This window comes from Cebus imitator, unplaced genomic scaffold (genome assembly GCF_001604975.1).
Source record: "Cebus imitator isolate Cc_AM_T3 unplaced genomic scaffold, Cebus_imitator-1.0 Scaffold66, whole genome shotgun sequence".
NCBI classification, from domain to species: Eukaryota; Metazoa; Chordata; class Mammalia; order Primates; family Cebidae; genus Cebus; species Cebus imitator.
In genome coordinates, this window is record NW_016107381.1 from 6,936,845 (window position 1) to 6,960,075 (window position 23,231).

General features: G+C 36.4%; 1 protein-coding gene across 1 annotated transcript in view; it reads left to right on the forward strand.

The window, feature by feature from the left end:
• Positions 1–23,231, forward strand: part of LOC108305735 (olfactory receptor 1P1-like) — a gene marked incomplete at its 3' end in the record, with an annotated part of 137,590 nt that overhangs the window by 9,156 nt on the left and 105,203 nt on the right. The window contains 1 exon segment of the mRNA XM_017530480.1: positions 163–322. Within this exon segment, the coding sequence (XP_017385969.1) occupies positions 163–322 (160 nt within the window).

Here is a 23,231-nt window from a genome sequence, read left to right on the forward strand (position 1 = left end):
TTTATCCCAGGTGTTCCAGTTGCCTGTTGAAAGGGCACCGGGATCTGTTTCCTGTGCGGTGACCTACTGCACCGGCTTAAACAGTGGCGCTGAGATTCGTGGTGCTTTTTTTGCTCAGGAATCTCCTGGCCTGGCTCCCTGTTCAGTCCCCTCTTTAATCAGATGAATGTGTGGCTTCCCGGGGCTCCAATCGCCAGCCAAAAGGACACACGGAACAGTGTATTTTGTCTGGAGAACCACCTGCCGAGCTGCTGACAAAGCAGCCGTTTGGGGCAAAGCACCCCGCCGACCAAAAGAACCGAGCCGGCCTCGCTGGCGACCTGTGGGTCCCCTCCGCCTGGGAATCTCCTGGTCCGTGGGCTATAAAAATGTGGGGTCCACTCACCCTCTGCGCTTTCACTGGGAGCTGCAACTCCAAGCTGTTCCTAAATGGCCATCTTCCAAACATTTTTTTAGGTGTCATTTACCATGAGGGTTTGTCGAGTTAAAAAAACACCATTTTTTATGCATCTATTAATATGGTCATATGGTTGTTCTAATTTATTCTGTTAATATGGTAAAATGCATTAATTGATTTTTAATAGCTTTATTTGGATATAATTGACCTATAATTTGCTGCACATATTTAAAATTCACCATTTATTAGATTTTAATATATGTATGCACCTGTGAAACAATCACAATAATGAAGATAATTACTATTTCTATCACCCCTAAAAGTTTCCTCATGCCCTTTTGAAATTCCTCCTTCCTGTTCTCTTCCCATCTCCACACCCACTCATCTGTTTTATGTCATGGTAGATTAGTCCATGTTTTTTAGAGCAATGATCAGCAAACAATGGCCTGTTGGTCAAATCTGGCCCAACCACCTGCTTCTGTAAATGAAATTTTACTAGAACACAGCTACACTCATTTGTTTGCCTATCATCTATGATTGCTTTCACACTGGAACAGCACAATATAAATAAGACAGACACCGTGAATTGCAGAGCCTAAAATATTTACTATCTTTCCTTTTACCAAAAATGTTTGCCAACCACTGTTCTAGAACTTTATGTGAAGGAAGCATACTGTAAGTGCTCTTTGTTTTTGCATGACTTCTTTCACTTTCTGTGATTATTTCGATATGCATCCATGTTGTATGTGTCAGTAGTTCACACTTTAAAATGCTCAGCCATTTTTCATTGTAGGAATACACCCATATTTTGTCATCATCTACCTGTTGATCAATATTTGGTTGTTTTCAGTTTTAGGCTACTCACGTAAAACTTACGTAAGCAAGCATTTAAGTTAAGCCTTAATATGGATCAGTGGTTTCCTTCTCTTGGAAAAAAACAAACCCAAAACACAGAAATAGAATGCCTGAATCATATGGTAGATACACATTTAACCCTCTAAGAAGCTGCCAGACTTTTCCAAATTGGTGGTATCATTTTATATTTCCAACAGCAGTATATTAGAGGTCCAGTTTCCCCATATCCTCCCTAGTAATTGATATGGTGAGTCTTTTTTAGTTATTCTAACAGGCATGCAATATTTTAATTTGGGTCATCCCAATGACTAACAATGTTGACTATAGTTTCATGGGATTATACATTTTTTCTGGTGATGTATCTAAAAATTTTGCCACTTTTTGGTTTTATTATTACTAATAATGAAGGTTCTTTATATAATATGATGTAGATACAAATTCTTTACTAAGTATACAGTTTGTAACTATTTTCTCCTTATAGGTGGCTTATCTTTTCATTTTCTTAATAGCATTATTCAATGAGTAAAAGTTCTAGTTTTCATGAATTACAATTTATCTTTGTACTTTTTTTGATTATTCTTTTATGTTTATATGATACAGCTTTAGTTAATTTGGTGTGCATTGTGAGGCATGGATTGAAGTTTTAATTTTTCTTTCATGTAGATAATTAAATTTTATTATCTCCATTTGTTGAAAAGATGATGTTTTTCAACTGAATTACTTTTTCACCTTTGTTATCAGTATTTTTATGTATGTTTGGTTCTACATTTTGTGTTTCTTTTCTATTCAACTGATCTCTTTGTCTACCTTTATACTAAAGCATATCGTCTTCTTGTAGCTTTATAATAAGTCTTCAATTCAGGTAGTCTTGGCCCTCCAACTTTTTTCTTTTACAAAATTACTCTGGCTATTCTAGGTCTGTGGCATTTCCATATAATTTTCAGAATTAGCTAGTCAATTTGTATAAAAAAACTATGGGATTTTTATTGGAATTTTTGTTAAATCTATAGATGTTTGGGGGGAATTGAGTCTCAATAATATGAGGTTTTCTAATCCATAAACAAGATACATCTATCAAGTTACTTAGGTATTCCTTAATTTCTCTCAACAATATTTTGCAGTTTCTAGCATATAAGACTTGCACATGGAAAAGAAAAATCTTGGGGCCCCCAAATTACTAAGCTAAAGGGAAAAGTCAGGCTGGGAACTGCAAAACCTGCCTTCCATTCTATTCAGTCATCTCTCTACTTTCTGAGATAGATGCATACTCTGATTGCCTCCTTTGGAAAAACTTATCAGAAACTCAAAAGGATGTAACCATTTGTCTCTCATCTACCTGTGACCTGGAAGGCCTGCTTCGAGTTGTCCCCGCCTTTCTGGATGAAACCAGTGTACTTCCTACATCTATTGATTGATGTCTCATAGCTCCCTAAAGTGTATAAAAAATCAAGCTGTGCCTAGCCACCTAGGGCTCATGTCATCAGGATTTCCTGAGGCTGTGTCATGGGCGGGCAACCTTATCTTGGCAAAATAAACTTTCTAAATTAACTGAGAACTGTTTCAGATATTCAGGGTTCATATACATCTTTTGTCATATTTATTTTCAAATGTTTCAAATTTAACATCAATGTTGGTTTAATTTCAATGTTCAGTTGTATGCTACTAATTTATAGAAATACAATTATTTTTTATATTGATATTGCATCTTTTATCTTATTAAACTTATTTAGTTTTGGTTTTTATTTTTGTTTTTATAGGTGGTATTGGATTTTCTACATGACAACACTTTACCTGTAGCTAAAGACAGCTTTCAAATCTGGATGTTTTTTATTTGTTTTACTTGTCTATTTCACTGGCTTGACTGTTCAGTCAATGTTGAATAGAAGAGGTGGGAGCAGATGTTCTTGTTTTGTTCTTGATCTTAGGGATGGATCTCTTTTGTGTTTATCCTACTTAAAAATTTGTTAAACTTTGGGATGTGTATTAATGTTTTAAATCAGATTTAGGAAGTTTTCATTTCTTCAATATTTTTTCTTCCCCTTTCTCTGTTCTCCTTCTGCTACTCCCATTATGCATATGTTGGTATGATTTTTTGTGTCCCACAGGTCTCTGAGGCTTTGTATTTTTCTTTTCCTCCTCAGAGGCGTAATTTCTAATGCTATCTCTTCAAGTTCACCAATGCTTTCCTCTTACAGTTTAAATTGCTGTTGATACACTTTAATAATGTCTTAAAAATTTCATCTGTTGTAATGTACAGCTTCAGAGTTTCCATTTCATTCTTTGTTAAACCATTCCTCTCTGCCTCTCTCTCTTTTCTTTTTTTTGAGATTCAGTCTTATCCTGTTGCCCAGGCTGGAGTGCAGTGGCATGATCTCTGCTCACTGCAACCTTTGTCTCCCAGGCTCAAGCAATTCTCTGGCCTCAGCCTCTCAAGTAGGTGGGGTTACAGGCATGTGCCACCATGCCTGGCTAATTTTTGCATTTTTAGTAGAGATGGGGTTTCACCATGTTGGCCAGGCTGGTTTTGAATTTTTGACCGCAAATGATCTGCCCCCCTTGGCCTCCCAAAGTGCTTACAGGCTAAACCATTTCTCTTTATTGATGTTCTGTATTTACTGACTTATTTTACTATACTTTCTTTCTTTAAAACACGGTTTCCTTTCATTCTTTGTACATTTTTATAATAGCTTCTTTGCAGCCTTTGTCTGATTGCGACCTTTGTGCTCTGTTCCCTCAGAGTGTCTGTATGGATTGATACTTTCCAGAGTGTGGCTCATGTTTTTCTGTTTGCATTATCATGTACTTTTATTTTCAAAATTGTGCAAGTTAGGTAATATGTCACAACATCTCTGGATTCTTGCTGCCCCATTCCACCCAGTGACTTTTTGTTTTAGTTGTTATTGTTGTTTTGTCACCTGTTTGATGACTTTCCTGGATCAGGTTTTACACATCCACTCCAGATGTCCTGCCTCCTTGATGTCCACTTTTAAGTGGTGTTACTATTGGCCCTTTAACTCTCTCTTCTCACAGACTCCTACCATCCAAGATCTGTCAGCTATAACTTTATTTTTTCTTTGACAAAGTTAAAAAATTTATATTTTGTCATGTGACCTTCATTCAGTCTTCTGTACTATATTTGTAAATTATTTTATTTATATAAAACATTTGTTTTGTATTTACTATTTTTTTTAATTGTACTTTAGGTTCTAGGGTACATGTGCAGATCATGTAGGATTGTTGCGTAGGTACATACATGGCAAGGTTTGCTGCTTTCATCCCCCATCACCTATATCTGGTATTTCTCCCCTCATTATACCTCCACACCCTCCCCACCACCCACCGTTTCTCCCCATCACCCCCCACTGACCACAGTGTGTGATGTTCCCCTCCCTGTATCCACGTGTTCTAATTGTTTAACATCCGCCTATGAGTGATAACATGCGGTGTTTAGTTTTCTGTTCTTGTGTCAGTTTGCTGAGAATGATGGATTCCAGACTCATCCGTCTCCCTATGAAGGACATGAACTCATCTTTTTTACATCTGTGTGGTGTTCCATGGTGTATATGTGCCACATTTTCTTTATGCAGTCTATCGATGATGGATATTTGTGTTGGTTCCAGGTCTTTGCTATTGTAAACAGTGCCACAATAAACATACGTGTGCATGTGTCTTTATAATAAAACAATTTGTAATTCTTTGGGTATATACCCAGTAATGGGATTGCTGGGTCAAATGGTATTTCTATTTCTAGATCCTTGAGGAATCGCTAAACTTTATTTCACAATGGTTGAACTAATTTACACTCCCACCAACAGTGTAAAAATATTCCCATTTCTCCACATCTTCTCCAGCATCTGTTGTCTACTGATTTTTTAATGATTGGCATTCTAACTGGTGTGAGATGGTATCTCAATGTGGCTTTGATTTGCATTTCTCTAATGACCAGTGATGATGAGTATTTTTTCATATGTTTGTTGGCCTTATTGATGTCTTCTTTTGCAAAGTGTCTGTTCATATCCTTAGCCCACTTTTGAATGAGTTTGTTTGTTTTTTTTCTTGTAAATCTGTTTTAGTTCTTTGTAGATTCTGGATATTAGCCCTTTGTGAGATGGGCAGATTGCAAAAATTTTTTCCCATTCTGTTGGTTGCCGGTTTGCTCTAATGATTGTTTCCTTGCTGTACAGGAGCTCTGGAGTTTAATTAGGTCCCATTTGTCTATTCTGGCTTTTGTTGCCATTGCTTTTGGTGTTTTAGTCATGAAGTCCTTGTCTATGCCTATGTTCTGAATGGTTTTGCCTAGGTTTTCTTCTAGGTTTTTTATGATGTTAGGTCTTATGTTTAGATCTTCAATCCATCTGGAGTTAATTTTTGTATGAGGTGTCAGGAAAGGGTCCACTTTCTGCTTTCTGCACATGGCTAGCCAATTTTCTGAACACCATTTATTAAACAGGGAATCCTTTCCAGATGGATTGTTCTTGTCAGGTTTGTCAAGATCAGATGATTGTAGATGTGTGGTGTTGCTTCTGAGGGCTCTATTCTGTTCCATTGGACTATGTCTCTGTTTTGGTACCAGTACATGCTGTTTTGATTACTGTAGCCTTGTGGTATAGTTTGAAGTCAGGCCCCACGATGCCTCCAGCTTTGTTCTTTTTGCTTAGGATTGTTTTGGCTATGCCGGCTCTCTTTTGGTTCCATATGAAGTTTGAAGTTGTTTCTTCCAGTTCTGTGAAGAAGGTCATTGGTAGTTTGATGGGGATAGCATTGAATCTATAAATTACTTTGTGCAGTATGGCCATTTTCATGATGTTGAGTCTTCCCAACCATGGGCGTGGAATGTTTTTCCATCTGTTTGTGTCTTCTCTTATTTCACTGGGCAGTGATTTGTAGTTCTCCTTGAAGAGGTCCTTTACATCCTTTGTTAGTTGTATTCCTAGGTATTTTATTCTCTTTGTAGCAATTGTGAATGGGAGTTCACTTTTGATTTGGCTCTTTGTGTGTCTGTTATTGGTGTATAGAAATGCTTGTGATTTCTGCATATTGATTTTGTATCCTGAGACTTTGCTGAAGTTGTTTATCAGTTTCAGGAAATTTTGGGCTGAGATGATAGGATCTGCTAAATATACAATCATGTCATCTGCAAATAGAGACAATTTGGCTTCCTCTTTTCCTAATCAAATACTCTTTATTTTTTTTTTCTTGCCTGATTGCTCTGGCTAGAACTTCCAATACTATATTGAATAGGAGTGGTGAGAGAAGGCATCCTTGTCTAGTACTGGATTTCAAAGGCAATGCTTCCAGTTGTTGCCCATTCAGTATGATATTGGCTGTGGGTTTGTCATAAAAAGCTTTTATTATTTTGTGGTATGTGCCATCAATACCTAGTTTATTGAGGGTTTTTAGCATAAAGCACTGTTGAATTTTGTCGAAGTCCTTTTCTGCATCTGTTGAGATAATCATGCGGTTTTTGTCATTGGTTCTGTTTATGTGATGGATTACATTTATAGACTTGCGTATGTTGAACCCACCTTGCATCCCTGGGATGAAGCCTACTTGATCATGATGAATAAGCTTTTTGAGGTGCTGTTGCAGTCAGTTTGCCAGTATTTTATTGAAGATTTTTGCATCTATGTTTATCATAGATATTGGCCTGAAGTTTTCTTTTTTAGTTGTGTCTCTGCATGGGTTTGATATTAGGATGATGTTGGTCTCATGAAATGATATGGGGAGGGTTCCCTCTTCTTGTATTGTTTCGAATAGTTTCAGAAGGAATAGTACCAGCTCCTCTTTGTACATCTGGTAGAATTCAGCTGCAAACCTGTCTGGACCTGGGCTTTTTTTAAGTTGGTAGGCTATTAATTGCTGCCTCAACTTCAGCCCTTGTTATTGGTCTATTCAGGGATTCAACTTCTTCCTAGTTTAGTCTTGGGAGAGTGCAAGTGTCCAGGAATTTATCCATTTCTTCCAGATTTACTGGTTTGTGTGCATTGAGTTGTTTGTAGTAATCTCTGATGGTAGTTTGTATTTCTGTGGAATCTGTGGTGATGTCTCCATTATTGTTTTTTATTGCATCTATTTGATTCTTCTCTCTTTTCTTTTTTATTATTCTGGCTAGTAGTCTATCTATTTTGTTGGGCTTTTCAAAAAACCAGTTTCTGGATTTGTTGATTTTTTGAAGGGTTTTTTTGTGTCTCTATCTTCTTCAGTTCTGCTCTGACCTTAGTTATTTCTTGTCTCCTGCTAGCTTTTGAGGTTTTTTTTTTATCTTGCTCCTCTAACTCTTTCAATTTTGATGATAGGGTGTCAGTTTTAGACCTTTCCTTGCCCCTCACGTGGGCATTTATTGCTATGAATTTCCCTCTAGACACTGCTTTAAATGTGTCCCAGAGATTCTGGTATGTTGTGTCTTTGTTCTCATTGGTTTCAAAGAACATCTTTATTTCTGCCTTCATTTCATTATTTATCCAGTCTACATTCATGAGCCATTTGTTCATTTTCCATGAACTTGTGTGGTTTTGAGTTAGTTTCTTAATCCTGAGTTCTAATTTGATTGCACTGTGGTCTGAGAGACTTTGTTACGATTTCCATTTTTGTGCATATGCTGAGGAGTTATTTACTTCCAACTATGTGATCAACTTTAGAGTAAGTGCGATGTGGTGCTGAGAAAAATATATATTCTGTGGGTATGGAGTTATGAGTTCTGTGAATGTCTACTAAGTTCGCTTGGTCCAGATCTGCATTCAATTCCTGGATTTCCTTGTTGATTTTCTGTCTCGATCTGTCTAATATTGACAGTGGAGTGTTAAAGTCTCCCATTATTATTGTGTGGGAGTCTAAGTCTCTTTGTAGGTCATTAAGGACTTGCTTTATGTATCTAGGTGCTCCTGTATTGGGTGCATATATATTTAGGATCATTAGTTTCTCTTGTTGTATTGATCCTTTTACCATTATGTAATGCCCTTCTTTGTCTCTTTTGATCTTTGTTGGTTTAAAGTCCGTTTTATCAGAGACTAGGATTGCCACCCCTGCTTTTTTTTTGCTCTCCGTTTGCTTAATAAATCTTCTTCCATCCCTTTATTTTGAGTCTATGTGTGTCTTCGTACATGAGATGGGTCTTCTGAATACAGCACACCAATGGTTCTTGGTTTTTGTCCACTTTGCCAGTCTGTATCTTTTGACTGGGGCATTTAGTCCATGTATATTTAATGTTAATATTGTTATGTGTGAATTTGATCCTGCCATTTTGTTACTGGTTGGTTGTTTTGCCCTTTGGTTGGAGTAATTTCTTCATTGCATTGTTGGTCTTTACCATTTAGTTCTTTTTTGCAGTGGCTACTACTAGTTTTTACTGTCTGTGTTTAGTGCTTCCTTCAGGAGTTCTTGCAGGGCAGGTCTGGTAGTGACAAAATCTCTGAGCAATTGTTTGTCCATAAAAGATTTCATTTCTCCTTCATTTATGAAGCTTATTTTGGCTGGATATGAAATTCTGGGTTGAAAGTTCTTTTCTTTAAGGATGTTGAATATTGACCCCCACTCTCTTCTGGCCTGTAGGGTTTCTGCTGAGAGATTCGCTGTAAGTCTGATGTACTTCCCTTTGTGGATAACCTGAACTTTCTCTCTGGCTGCGCTTAGTATTTTTTCCTTTGTTTTAACCCTGGTGAACCTGATGATTATATGCCTTGGGGTTGCTCTTCTAGAGGAGTATCATTGTGGTGTTCTCTCTATTTCCTATATTTGAATGTTGGCCTGCCTTGCTAGGTTGGGGAAGTTCTCCTGGATAATATCCTGAAGAGTGTTTTCCAGATTGGATTCATTCTCCCTGTCATCTTCCAGTACACCAATCAGGCATGGATTAGGTCTTTTAATGTAATTCCATATTTCTTGAAGGCTTTGTTCATTTCTTTTGGCTTTTTGTTTTCTTTTCTTGCCTTCTCATTTTATTTCATTGAGTTGATCTTCAATCTCTAATATCCTTTCTTCTGCTTGATCTATTCAGTTTTTGAAACTTGTGTATGCTTCGTGAAGTTCTTGTGCTGTGTTTTTCAACTCCATCAAGTCATTTATGTTCTTCTCTAAGCTAGTTATTCTAGTTAGCATTTCGTCTAGCCTTTTTTTCAAGGTTTTTAGTTTCTTTCCATTGGGATAGAACATGTGTCTTTAATTCAGAGAAGTTTGTTATTACCTACCTTCCGAAGCCTGCTTCTGTCAATTCATTAAATTCATTCTCCGTCCTGCTTTGTTCCCTTGCTGGTGAGTTGTGATCTTGTGGTGGGGGAGAGACGTTCTGATTTTTGATGGTTTCATTCTTCTTGCACTGGTTTCTCCCCATCTCCTGGATTTATATGGTTTTGTTCTCAGGTAGCTGCTTGGGGAGATGGCCTTTCCTTTTTCCTGCCTGCAGAGGCGCTGCTGGGCTGCCACAGCTGGGCTGCTGTGTCTTTTATGTACTCAGGAAAATTAGGCCGGCTTCTGCAATGGTGGCTTCCCTTCCTCCTGCCGAACCAGATCATTCTTGGTCACTCTCTAACTGATGTTCTGGGTGCCTAACTCTGGAGTGAGAGATTTTTGGCCTGCTGGGCTTTGTGCGGTGGGGGGACCCGTCTTGCTGTTTGGGCTGTTTCACTGGGTTCCGTTCCCCTTCTTACTGGGGGGTGGGTACCTCTGTCCCACCGGCTTTTTGGCTTTCTTGGCGTTAGCCAGTGCTTTTGCCTAGATCTTTGCTGACAAACCCGGCGCCAGCTGAAGTTGCTGTTCTGCCCTGTTCAGGCATCATGCTAAGGCTTTTCAGCCCGGTAAAGATCTCCTGTTCTGCAGGTTGTAGAGGGCTTGGGTGGAGCGCTGTATGCAAACCAAAGTCCCAGAGGGTGAGATCCCCTGGTCCTCTGGTGGGTTGCATGCTCCTCCTGGGTGGGACAGTGCCCTACCTTGCCACAACTTGCCCTATTTGGTTTATACCCACTGTCCAACCAGACCCACAAATAGAACCTGGTGCCTTGTTTGGAATTGTGGAGACTACTTAGCTTCTGCATCTCTCTCTCTGGGAGCTGCTTTTGGGAGCTGCCTCTTATTCGGCCATCTTGGGATCCTCCTTCTGTATTTACTATTTTTCTATCAGTGTGAAGGATTCTGAGATAGGGAAAAAACACCACATATACTGGGCATGTGCTGTCCTAAAATTCATATTTTGTGTTTACGAGCTTAAAATACATATAAAATAAATAGATTAAATCATATGTGAAAATTATCAGTATATTTAGGTTAACAAAACAGTATGTTAAAAGAATAACTGTGGGGGTAGAAGGGAACTGCTTTTAATAGAATAACATGTTTTTGAAATGTGATCATTGGGTTGCAGTATAAATGTTGAAAAGGTGCCTAATGTGATAATCTGGAAGAAGTGTGTTTCAGGAGGAGAACTCCAAGGCCAAATGTTTTTAAGATACTTAGTAATGGCATATAAAATGATAGACTTCAAACTCAGGTGAGGTGAAGGTTGATAAGCATGGGCATAGGTTAGAAAATTAGGTCAGGAATTATTGCATGTATAAGAAAACTATTTTTATGTGAATATGAGTATTTAAATAACATTTAATGTTGACCTCAGTAGTATGCTGAGATTACATTTTTATCTTTGAAGTTCAATAACAGAATTTTCATTCCACTTAATAGAGAAAGTTCCTAACTTTCAAATAGATTCTCCTTGTCTATATCCTACCAGTTAGTTGAAGGTTTTTAATATTCCAGTTCAAACTAGATATTTTAACTATTGTAATGAGAAAATAACTCAGACTTACAATTTTAATACTTTAGTTTGGATTGGCTAAGACTTTTAGTTCCCTGCACGGGACTAGCTGTTTCATGAAAAAGAGATGGGTTGACACAAATAATGAGCTTTGGTTTTCCTCCCACCTAATGATTGAGGTCAGGGAACCTTAACATGAGAAAATAGGTTTGCAGATTATAAGTGTATTAAGGCCCTTGACACTGAAGCCTAGTTAAAAGTTAGAGCTCAATATCCTTATTTTTTAAAACTGGGTTTTATCACAGCTAAACACCAGCCACAGAACTTACAAATTGCATGGCTATGACAGCGTATGACAGCTGCAGCAAATTACAGAGCCTCATTCTGACCTTAGTTTTTAAATAAACATTACAATAAAGAGAAGAAAACATCTTTCCTTCAGATATGAAAAATAGATATCTAAGCAATAATGCAGATCATGAGTTATTGTTTTAGGCTGGACATTAACAGGAGCAGAAACAAATAATGACATCTGCCAGGAGAACATTCTAAAACCTTGGACAGTGTCTCCACAGCCAGGGAAGACAAGGAGAACGTGAACTTCTCCAAATACAAAGAAATTTTCTTATACATTTGACTTCTCAAGAAGCCTTCTAATTTTGACAAATACATGACACATTATAATTAGGCATCACAGTGTTTAGATATTCATGGAAGCAGAGTAACTTATTCCTCCTACAAAATGGATATGTATTCTTCAAAGGATGAATATACAGTTTTAATATGTATCATAGCAGATAACTGAAACAAGTATTTATCTTCTGTGAAAACGATGAAACCTGAAATGTGAAATGTAAAAAGAATCCTCAGGAAAATAAACTCATATTTAAAAACAAATGAAGACATTATTAAGTGTACTATTTAAGTCTGTATTTTCTGCCATTTTCACCTCCTTGTTTGTGTAGCATAGTATCAGCAATACCTTTTTCATCTTATTTAAAGTGAACTAAATGCCCACCTCAAACAATACTAACACAAAAAGACAGACATTTCCTTATAAATGCATGCATAAAGATGCTTTGTACATTAAACAAGTAAAAGATATCCAGATGAATAAAGTATGACAGGAACTATTTTAGAGCATTTTACAGTATTACTAACAGAGATATATCATATTTCCCAATTAAGGAATGACTTTTAGGTTTATAAACAACCACAACAGTATTGCCAAATCTAAAATAATTAGCAATTCCATAATATCATAAATATGCAGAAAATATTCCAAATCTCCAAATGTATCATTTTGTTCCTTTTATATAAACTTTATTTTTTAGAGCAGCTTTAGGTTCACTGCAAAATGAAGCAGAAACTACTGGAAGTAGCTATGTAACCCCTGCCTCTACACTGCACGGCCTCCCTCACTATCAGTATCTTGCAACATTTTTTACATTTTTTACAACTGATGAACTTATTGTAAGGCCATAATGATCACACGAAGTCCATAGTTTACATTAGGGTTCACTTTTGATGTTGTACATTCTATGGGTTTCAAAAAATATATAATGACATATATCCAGCATTATCGTGTCACACAGAATAGTTTCACTGCCCTAAAATCTTCTGTGTTCTGCCTACTCATCCCTCCATCCTCCCAAACCCTGTCAACCATTGACCTTTTATTGTTTCCATAGTTTTGCTGTTTCCAGAATGTTATTCAGTTGAAATCATGCAGTATGTAGTCTTTTCAAATTGGTTTCATTCACTTAGTAATGTGTGTTTAAAGTTCCTCCATGTTTTTTCATGTTTTCATAGTTCATTTCTTTTTAGTGCTGAATACTATTTCATTGTCTAGAGGTACCATAATTTATTAATCCATTCATTCACTGAAGGCCACCCTGGTTGCTTCCAGGTTTTGGCAATTATGAATAAAGCACCTATAAACATCCATGTGCAGGATTTGTGTGCACAAAGATTTTCAAATTTGGGTAAATACCAAGGAGTGCAGTTGCCAGCTCATATAGCAAGAGAACGTTTAGTTTTGCAAGACACTACCAAACTGTCTTCCAAAATGGCTGTACCATTTTGCATTCCCACCAGCAGTGTGTGAGAATTCCTGTTCTGCATCCTGGCCAGCATCTGGTGTTGTAGGGTTCTGGATTTTGGCCGCTTTAATAGGTAAGTAGAGATATCCCACTCATGCTTTAATTTGCATTTTTCTAATGACGTATGATGTGGAGCATCTTTTTATATGTTTATTTGCTATAGGTGTATGTTTGTTGGTGTGGTGTCTGTCCTGGACTTTTGTCTATTTTTTTTTTAATTGTGTGGTTCCTTTTCTTATTGTTGATTTTTAATAATTCTTTGTATATATTTCCTAACAGTCCTTTATCAGATAAGTCTTTTGCAAATATTTTCTCCTAGCCTGTGGTTTGTGTTTTCATTCTCTTGATACCGTCTTTTGTAGAATACAAATTTTTAATTTTAATAAAGTCTAGCTTATCAGTTTTTTAGTTTTTTTTTCATGGATTTTACCTTTTGTGTTGTATTTAAAGAGTCATTTTCATACCCAAGGTCATTTATATTTTTTCCTATGTAATTTTTAGGAATTTTATACTTTTGTAGTTTTACATTTAGGGCTATGATCCATTTTGAGTTAAGTTTTGTGAAGAGTGTGGTCTGAGACTACATTCATTATTTTGCATGTGGATTTCCATTCACTCTAGGACCATTTGTTGAAAGACTATCTTTTCTCCATTGTATTGCCTTTATTCCTTTGTCAACAACCAGTTAACTATATTTATTTGGGCCTATTTTTGGGCTCTCTAGTCTGCTCCATTGATCTATTCATCTTTTCTTTTACCAATGCCATACTGTCTTGATTACAGTTCCTTTATAGAAGGTCTTGAAGTCAGGTAGTGTCAGTCCTCTGATTTTGTTCTTCTTCAATATTGTGTTCACTGTACTGGGTCTTTTGCCTTTCCATATAAACTTTAGATTCAGTTTGCCAATACCCCCCATCCCCCCCCCCACACAAATGCTGAAATTATGATTGGGCTAAGTGTATCATTTTAAAGTTGTCTGCATTGAGATCTAAATAAGGTTCAAGTATTGCAAATTGTTTAAATATCTTTAAGTCTCTTTTGATCTATAAAATCTGTCTCCTTGTCTCTTTTCTGTGCAATTCGCTTTTGGAAAGAGACTGTCATTTATCCTGTAGAATTTTTCACAGTCTTGATTTTGAGTAGTGCCTTTTTTTCTGGTGATATTTAATATATTTCCATGTTGTCTGCATTTCTTATAAATCTACAGGTGTGATCTGATTCCAGTTAGTAAATTTGGGGCATAATTCCTTCATAGATGGCTGCCTAAGTCTGTTGTGTGTTGGTATAAAAGAATACCTGAGACTGGAAAATTTACAAAAAAAGAAGTTTATTTAGTTTATCATTTTGCAGGCTGAGAAGTTTAAGGGCATGTCCGTGGCTTCTGATGAGGCTTTTTGTGCTACATTACAACATGGCAGAGAAAGTCAAAGAGAAAGCAGACATGCAAAGAGGGGAAAACCTGAGAGGCATCCTGGCTTTATAACAACCCACTCTTGGAGGAGCTAATCAATTTCCCTGAGAATTCGCTCAGTACTGCAATAACATTACTAAGCCATGTATGAGGGATCTGAACTTACAAACCAAACACCTCCCACTAGGTTCTACCTCACTGCCATACTGGGGATCAAATTTCAACTTGAGTTTTGGTGGGGGACAGAAATGTCATATCCAAACCATAGCAATGGCCCTGTGTGCTTGTATTAAAAGGTACCTAGTATCCATCTTTCTCTTGGATGTTAGCAGCCATGTACAAAACAGCGATACTCTGATTCTATTATTTCTTCTTCATTTATTAGGTAGAATATTTCTTTAAAAAGAAATCCTCTGTCATCAACTATTTGGTTCCTCAAACATGTGTTTTATATAGAAAAACTTGATTTTGTTTTTATTATCCTAAGAGTTGGTTCCTTGGCATCCTTCAAAGAGCCAATTTCTGAAGAGACAGTTCATCCAACACTAATCATGAAAATATCTTGAACTTCATTAGTGGATATTATAAATAACTTTTGGCAACAACTTTCAGAATTCAAGTGAAGTGAATTTTTAAAAATTTTCCTAGAAAAATATAATTTATAAAGCTGAAATGAGAACAAAAAGGAAATACAAATGTCCTGTAATTGTTAGAGAAATTAAAACGATCAGTAAAAATCTTTGACAAAAAACAGTCTTCATTCTGATAGGGTGCAGTGGCTCACGCATGTAATCCCAACACTTGGGGAAACCAAGGTAAAAAGATTGTTCGAGCCCAGGAGTTCGAGACCAGCCCAGGCAACATAACAAAATCCTTTCTCTACAAAAAATAAAAATAACATTCATGTGTGGTGGTGCACAGCTGTAGTCCCAGCTACTTGGGAGGCTGAGGTGGGAAGATGATTTGGGCCCAATAAGCCGAGGCTGCAGTGAGCCTTGTTTGTATCACTGCACTCCAGCACGAGAGACACAGACCCTGCCTCAAAAACAAAGCAAAACTTCATTTCCATGTAGTTTTTCCAGTGACTTTTTACAGGCATTTTAATGTAGAAATACTGTAATTCCTATGCCTATTCCATTAAAGAGAAAAAGAGGAAATACTCACAAATCATTTATGAGTCTAATGTATCCTTGATACCCAAACCTGACAAGAACATTACAAGAAACCAAATTACAGACCAATGTATTCATGACAATAAATTTAAAATTCTAAATAAAGTATTTATAAATAAAATAGATCAAATCCCTCAACATCATATAATTCATATATGTGTGTGTGTGTCTGTGTGTGTGTGTGTGTGTGTGTGTGTGTCTGTGTAGACAGATGGATAGATAGATAGATAAATAGCAGTGCATTGAACATCATGTATCATGAACTAGTGAGGTTTATTCCAGGAATGCAAAGTTGAATTAGCATTCTTAAATCAATAAATACAATTCAAACATTAACAGGATAAATTAGAAGTGTCAAATTTTTACTTCAATGGATGAATACAAATCATTTGATAGTTCCCTACTCTTTTATGTTTAGAGCATTTAGCATACTATCAATAGAAGGAAACTTCCTTAATAAGATAGAGTCTACAAAATTCTAAATAACTATTAATGTTCAAACACTGAATGGTTATATTCTGAGAAAGAGAATAAAACAAGAAGGTCTGTTCTCATTACTCATTACTTCCATTCAATATGGTACCAGAGGGTTGAACTAATTCAATAATGCAGAAAATAAAGTAAACAGAATCAGGACAATAAGGAGAAAAACTGTCATCACTCATTGTAAATACGAATGTGTCCATAGAAAATATTTTAAAAATCTAAGTATAAAAAATTAAAATACACATATTTATATATTAAAAATTAATATAAAAGAATTTTGTTTGATATTTTACAAGCCTTTAAGGAAGGTGAATAAACACTTTTCCTGTGGTCTTTGTTTCCTTTAATACAGTTGGAAAATCTGAGTTTTTGTTTTCAATTCAGAATTATGCATCAGGATGTTGTCTCTGTATATCTCAAATAATTTTGTAATATTTCATTGAACAGATGCAGAAACAAAATTTACCCATTCCTTCTAAGGATTACAATTAGCTTTTATGTAGACTAGAAATGACCTGCCATAAACAGAGCTCAAAATGATGAAAGTTAGTGCAACGTGGTGCACAGAACAAATAACATTTGTCTATCTTCAAGAACGGTGCTTGCTTCTGAAATTAAACCCAGCAGGTAGGAAGATTCTAAACAGACTTCAAATTGTTGAACATCTGCTCTCCCTAGCACAATCTAAAATAGCGAATGCAAAACACTTTACAATGCTAAAATTCATACAATCTAGTTGAAATTATTACACTATTAAATTTTTTTGGAAGCCATTTCAAACAGACCTCAAAACATTTATAGTTTCAAATCATAAAATACTATTAAACTGACCTGAGCAGCTCCTTCATTATGTTAAAAATAGTTGAATATCTTTTCTCAATTTAGATATATATCATTTCTTAAACTTTCTCAAAATGAAATGTAAAACTAATAAACTGTAGGGTCAGCTGTATTTAAGAGAGATGGAAATTTAGATTTCAGCTTTAAGATGAAGCTGCTTAATTTTTCTCTCTCATATCCATGTGGTGCTATAACATGCCCTGACTTGCTATAGATAACAGAGGACCCAGTTCACTTTTGGGATGACAAAATACCCAAGAATTTAGTCTACTTAATAATGCAGTAGTTATTGGAAAGAAAAGGAGTTGGTGCTTCTAGTCCTGATATCACAAATTGCAGAATTTGAATGTTCCACCTCTGTAGAAGGACATTACCCATTCTGATTTGCCCAGCTCCCAATATATACTTCTGGAACCTGAAAGCGGCTTGGCTTAGAGACTCTAAAGTACATTGGGTGAACAACTACCACAGAGGGCTCAAAAGTTTCATATTTCACAGCTGATTTCATTGCCTCAGTTCATCTTCTATGCAGAAAAAAATCATAAGTCACACTTCAGCTCTCAGGTTGGTCATCTTCCTAGCCACAGAAGAAACATGTGACTCATTGTATGACATTCTCAGAGACAAAAGTGTATGACGAATGGATCAGTGGTTGCTAGAGTTTGAGGGGAGGAGGGTGTAACCCAAAGGAACATCTCAGAGATTTTTTCTGGGGGGATAGAATTATCTGTATCTTGACCATCACGATGGTTACCCGAATTTATGCATATGTGTTAACATTCATAGGTATGTACGCAAAGAATTCCATTTTACTGTATGAAAATTAAAAAAAAATAAATCATCCTGAAGGAAAATTCCAGAGTGTGATTATTTATAGAGAGAGTTTCTATAGCTGACCCCAGCTCCACGCCTACACAATCCAGTTAAGTGAAAAGTTTTCTAAGCAGAGGCTTTTGATGCTCCTATGTGTCTTAAACAGGGTTATTTAAAAGTGTGTTAAGGCAATTATCCCCTGTTGATGCCTAAGGAGAAGAAAAAGGCTCCTTTTTAAAAAGCTTTTAAACAACATTTAAAGCAATAAACAGCCCTTGAAAAAGCTATTTTTTTTTCATAAAATACCTTCTACCCCCCCCCCAACAAATGCTGCTTTTGTTGGTGCCGACATAGATTGCAAAGGAAAGCAATACTGCCAAAAATTCTTTACTTTAATGTAAAATTGATATGAGATTGTTCCTCCCCGCTTCTTTTTCTAATCGTGGTAATGTGAAGATCACGTATCTGTATTGTTATTCAGTGAGTATCAGAACAAAGGAAAGTCTTGCCCTTGATCGCACAGCAATATAGTAAAGGCAATTTAAGGACTATGTGACTACTTTTTGTTGCATTGTGTCTTTTATGTTTGTTACTTCAAATTTTATTCAAGAGTTGAGAGTTATCAGATGATAGAAAAATGGAGATATGTTGAAGCAGAAATGTGATTCTATAATTTGTCCAAGAGAAGAAAATCACAAGCTTATTAAACTCCAATAGTTACATCTCTGAGTAATTAATTCATAAAAATATAATGTGTATAAAAATTTTTATGATCAAACTGTATGCGTGGCTATAAAAACTAGAAGTAGAATCAACAAATTGAGTGTCATGGAACTTGTAACAGGAATTCCAACACATTTTTTTTGCACTCAAGCTTTCATCTTCATGGAGTCAAAAGAAAGTAATCAACTTTCTTGCTCATACGACAGCTAAATTGTAAAGAACGGTATCTTTGATTTTATGTACATTTATTTTGGTGAAATGAATATCTGAGTTTTCTTTAGCTGAAATAATCTATTTCCTAGCTGGAAACGTAGATGCTTTCTTCTGACTTTGCTGTGATCTTGCTCCTTCAAGATGATTTGTTGCAGAACAAGTACAATGAACGGTGCAGAAGTATTCATGATCCAAGCTCTTCTTGGCTTGTACCTTTCATGGGTAGGGGGTGTTAAGGTGCTATAGTCCAAATTTCTCAGTGCTTTTCTTTACACTAAGTTCCCTTATAATATGAGTCTGAGAATTGAAAATTTAATGCAATGTAACTTAGTCCTAAGTCCAAATGAGAGTATCATTACTCTTTGATTCCTCTTCTGAATTTCCCTTGGCAGTTCATTAAAATATTTCTGTTAACACATTGAGTAACCTGCGTTGGAATATTGCTTTCACATTTATTTAAAGTCATAATTGGGTTACTACTTCTTCCAAATGCTGAATGCTTTTGGAAATAAAAAGATAATGACATATGGCATTCCAAAAAAAAAATATATTCCTTTGTGATAATCTGTGACATGAACACATAATTGACATCTGTGAGACAGAGACCTGCTAGGAAAAGTTGAAACAAAAGGGATTTGAGAAAATACTTGACTTTTATTATAAGCAATGTGATTTTACCTGAATTAATTAATGTATTTGAGGCATACTTTTCTCTCAATAAAATTAGATAATAACTCTCTCTTAAATTTGCTATGAAGATGAAATTAAAAAGTGTCTACATTTATAAAAGGTCTAGGATAATTCCTAGCACATAATAAGCACACAGTAAGAGTTAATGTCTTCTCCTTGTTTTTTGCTAGTTGAAACCATATTTCTCTAACTTAAAATCCATAGACCCTTTCATTTTCTTGTGAATTCTGCAGGAACACAACATATAACTAATGAAATCAGAGAGAGTTTTCATTGGAGGATTTAGAGTACAGGATTTGGGGTCCTGGAGCCTTTTTTATACTTTTTTACCCACTGACTTATACCCCTTCCCAACTTTTAGATGCCCTTTCTCATCTTCATCCCCACCATGACAGCTTTAAAAGCTCTGCCTTGGTTTTCTAGGATTGTATCCAAGAAACATATATTTTTTTTTTTTGGGACGGAGTTTCGCATTTGTTACCCAGGCTGGAGTGCAATGGCGCGATCTCAGCTCACCACAACCTCCGCCTCCTGGGTTCAGGCAATTCTCCTGCCTCAGCCTCCTGAGTAGCTGGGATTACAGGCACGCGCCACCATGCCCAGCTAATTTTTTTGTATTTTTAGTAGAGACGGGGTTTCACCGTATTGACCAGGATGGTCTCGATCTCTTGACCTCGTGATCCACCCGCCTCAGCCTCCCAAAGTGCTGGGATTACAGGCTTGAGCCACCGCGCCCGGCCCAAGAAACATAATTTTAAAACACCAACACCAACGTTGAGAAAGACTCCCTTCTTAGCTTTAGTAACCACAAATATTTATGTACAGTAATATTCACCATCCATGTATTGAACAAAAGCAATTTGGTTAAAGCAGAAAATCATAAAAATAGTCACTCCTCTCAATTTAATGTTTAATGTTCACTCAACACATGAATGTGCGTTATTTCTCTGTACATCTTTTGACATGAAACCAATTTTTTAAAAAGACAGTGTTTAATTGTAGTTCTTAGGAAAAATATGCGCATAACTCTATCACCTATGATATCTAGCTTGGCATTTTTTAAGTGTACAGCTCAGTAGTGTCAAGTATATTCACATTATTGTGAAACAGATCTTCAGAAATTTTTCATCTTGTAAGTCTGAAGCTCTATTCCCATTAAAGAACAACTCCCACTTTTCACCACTTCCCTCCATGGCTTTTTTTTTTTTTTTTTAGTAGAGTAAGATTAAAAATCCTGTGTAGCTGTCTAGGAGCAAGGTTTTTTTGAGATGGGGTCTTGCTCTGTCATTCAGGCTAGAGTTCAGTGGCATAATCATAGCTCACTGCAGCTTTGAATTCCTGGGCTCAAATGATCTTCCTGCCTCAGCCTCCAAAGTAGCCGGGACTATAGGTATGCACTGCTTTGCCTCACTACTATTTATTTTTCAGTTTTTGTAGAGATGGAATTTCACTGTTGCCCAGGCTGGTCTCAAACTTGTGACCTCAAGTGATTCTCCTGCCTCAGCCTCCCAAAGTGCTGAGATTACAGGTGTGAGCCACTGCACCTGGCAAAATATTTTAAATTATGTTCCTAAACTTTTCCTGGACTCTCATTCATACCTAATTCAAAAGCATATTTAAGTTATGTACCTTTCCAAAGCTTTCAATTAATTTTCTTAGAATAAACAATTATCACCTTTCCCTCATGTTTATTATTTTTGTTATAATTGAATTAAACCTCATAGACATATTAAACACAATTAGCTTAAAACATGAACAGCCTCATACATTCTTAGTAAGCATGTACCTGGTTGCAGAAGCAGGGACAAGCACTCTAATGAATGGTCTACGAGACATGAACATGCATGTTATGAACATTGACCAGTATGATTAGCAAAAAGAATAAACTGTACTGATTAACAGAACGTATTTGGCCAGAAGCAGTGGCTCACACCTGTAATCGCCTCACTTTGGGAGGCTGAGGTGGGCAGATCACTTGATGCCAGGAGTTCGAGACCAGGCTGGCCATTATAGCAAAACCTCGTCTACTAAAAATACAAAAATGTAGCTGAACGTGGTGGCTTATGCCTGTAATCCCAACTACTCAGGAGGCTGCGGCAGGAGAATCACTTGCATGCTGGTGGTGGAGGTTGCACTGAGCAGAGATTGCATCACTGCTCTCCAGCCTGGGCAACAGAGCAAGACCCTGTATCAAACAACAGGAAAAAAACAAAAAACAAAAAACCCATAACATTTTTCAAATGAAGGTCATTAATAATGAGAAAGTGCATTTTTATCTAGTCTCTCCTTTCCCCTTCTCTCTTTTTCTACTTATGATAATCTATTCATCTACAATATCTACATCTTTCTAATTTATAAGAATAAGTAATCCATATTAGTTTAAAAATACAAAGTTGGCAGCTATGAAAATTATCATTGCTGTTAATTTCACACTTGGAAAATATATATGACTGGAAACATACAGATCAAATACTTATATTTAATACTCTGTTATGTTGAAGATATCAACTAGAGAAGCCAAGTAAATATATCCATAGATCACATGTGACTGTGAGCAACATAGCTTCCTTTCCTTAACTGAGATACAAGAAGTGTCTATATTAAAGAAAAATTTACAATAGGCCAGGCGCGGTGGCTCACGCCTGTAATCCTAGCACTTTGGGAGGCTGAGGAGGGCAGATCACGAGGTCAGGAGATTGAGAACATCTTGGCGAACATGGTGAGACCCTGTTTCTACTAAAAATAAAAAAAAAAAATTAAACTGGCTGGTGATGTGTGCCTGCAGTCCTGGCTACTCAGGAGGCTGAGACAGGAGAATTGCTTGAACCTGGGAGGCAGAGGTTGCAGTGAGCCAAGATCATGCCACTCCACTCCAGCCTGGTGACAGAGTGAGACTCTGAGAAAAAAAAATTAGAATAAATTCTATTTACTCTGAACCTAAGCATTGGGAGAATGAGTATGTCAAATGGAAATGGAAACAATTTAAAAATCATGAAGTATTTTTCAGTTTAAGAGAGAAAAACATCTGACCAAGAATTATAAATTCTGAAAGTATTTAGACTTTTAGACAGAGATTTGGGGGTTCTAAGACCATATTGGCAGTTATGAAATGTTGCAGAGCTCTGTGATAGTGAAATCGATATAGAATTTATCAATTTACTGCTGCCAAGATAGAACAGCCCACCTCTTCACCGTGAAATAGTAATGAAAAATTCTCATCTCATTCTTTCATTCCTGTATTCTTCACTCACACCAGTTTGTAATTAGGTATAACTTGGCTGAAAATCTTTATTGTCTGCTGATTTTGAGGGCCTGGGATCTGATCCAAGTCTTTGCCTTATTGCCATTTTCTTTTCCACTTGCTTTCTAGCCTCTCTGTTTAATTCTTAGAAGACTTTTTATCATAATGTGTCAAACTCCATCTTTAAAATGTGGAAGTCCATGATAGACTTCCAGGATTACAAGTCTGGGCTTGTTTTCGTTCTATCAATTTTTAATCATGTCTGTCTGTTTTTTAACGACGACAGAAATTCTATATATGAGATCAATGACATTAGCTCACTGTCTATGAAAGTATCTCACTTATGTTATTCGGTTCTAGTTTTTTTTTAACCTTCTCTTTTTTTTCCTTTGGAAGAATTGAATTGCATATTCACTTGCATATGTGAGAAAATTGAGAATTCTGGCTTTTATGTCATTCTTTCAGGTTATTCTTGAGGTAAGTTATATGGTCTTCGGTCTGCTCATATCAAGTTATAGCACAGAAAAACATTGTCTATGAATTCTTGGA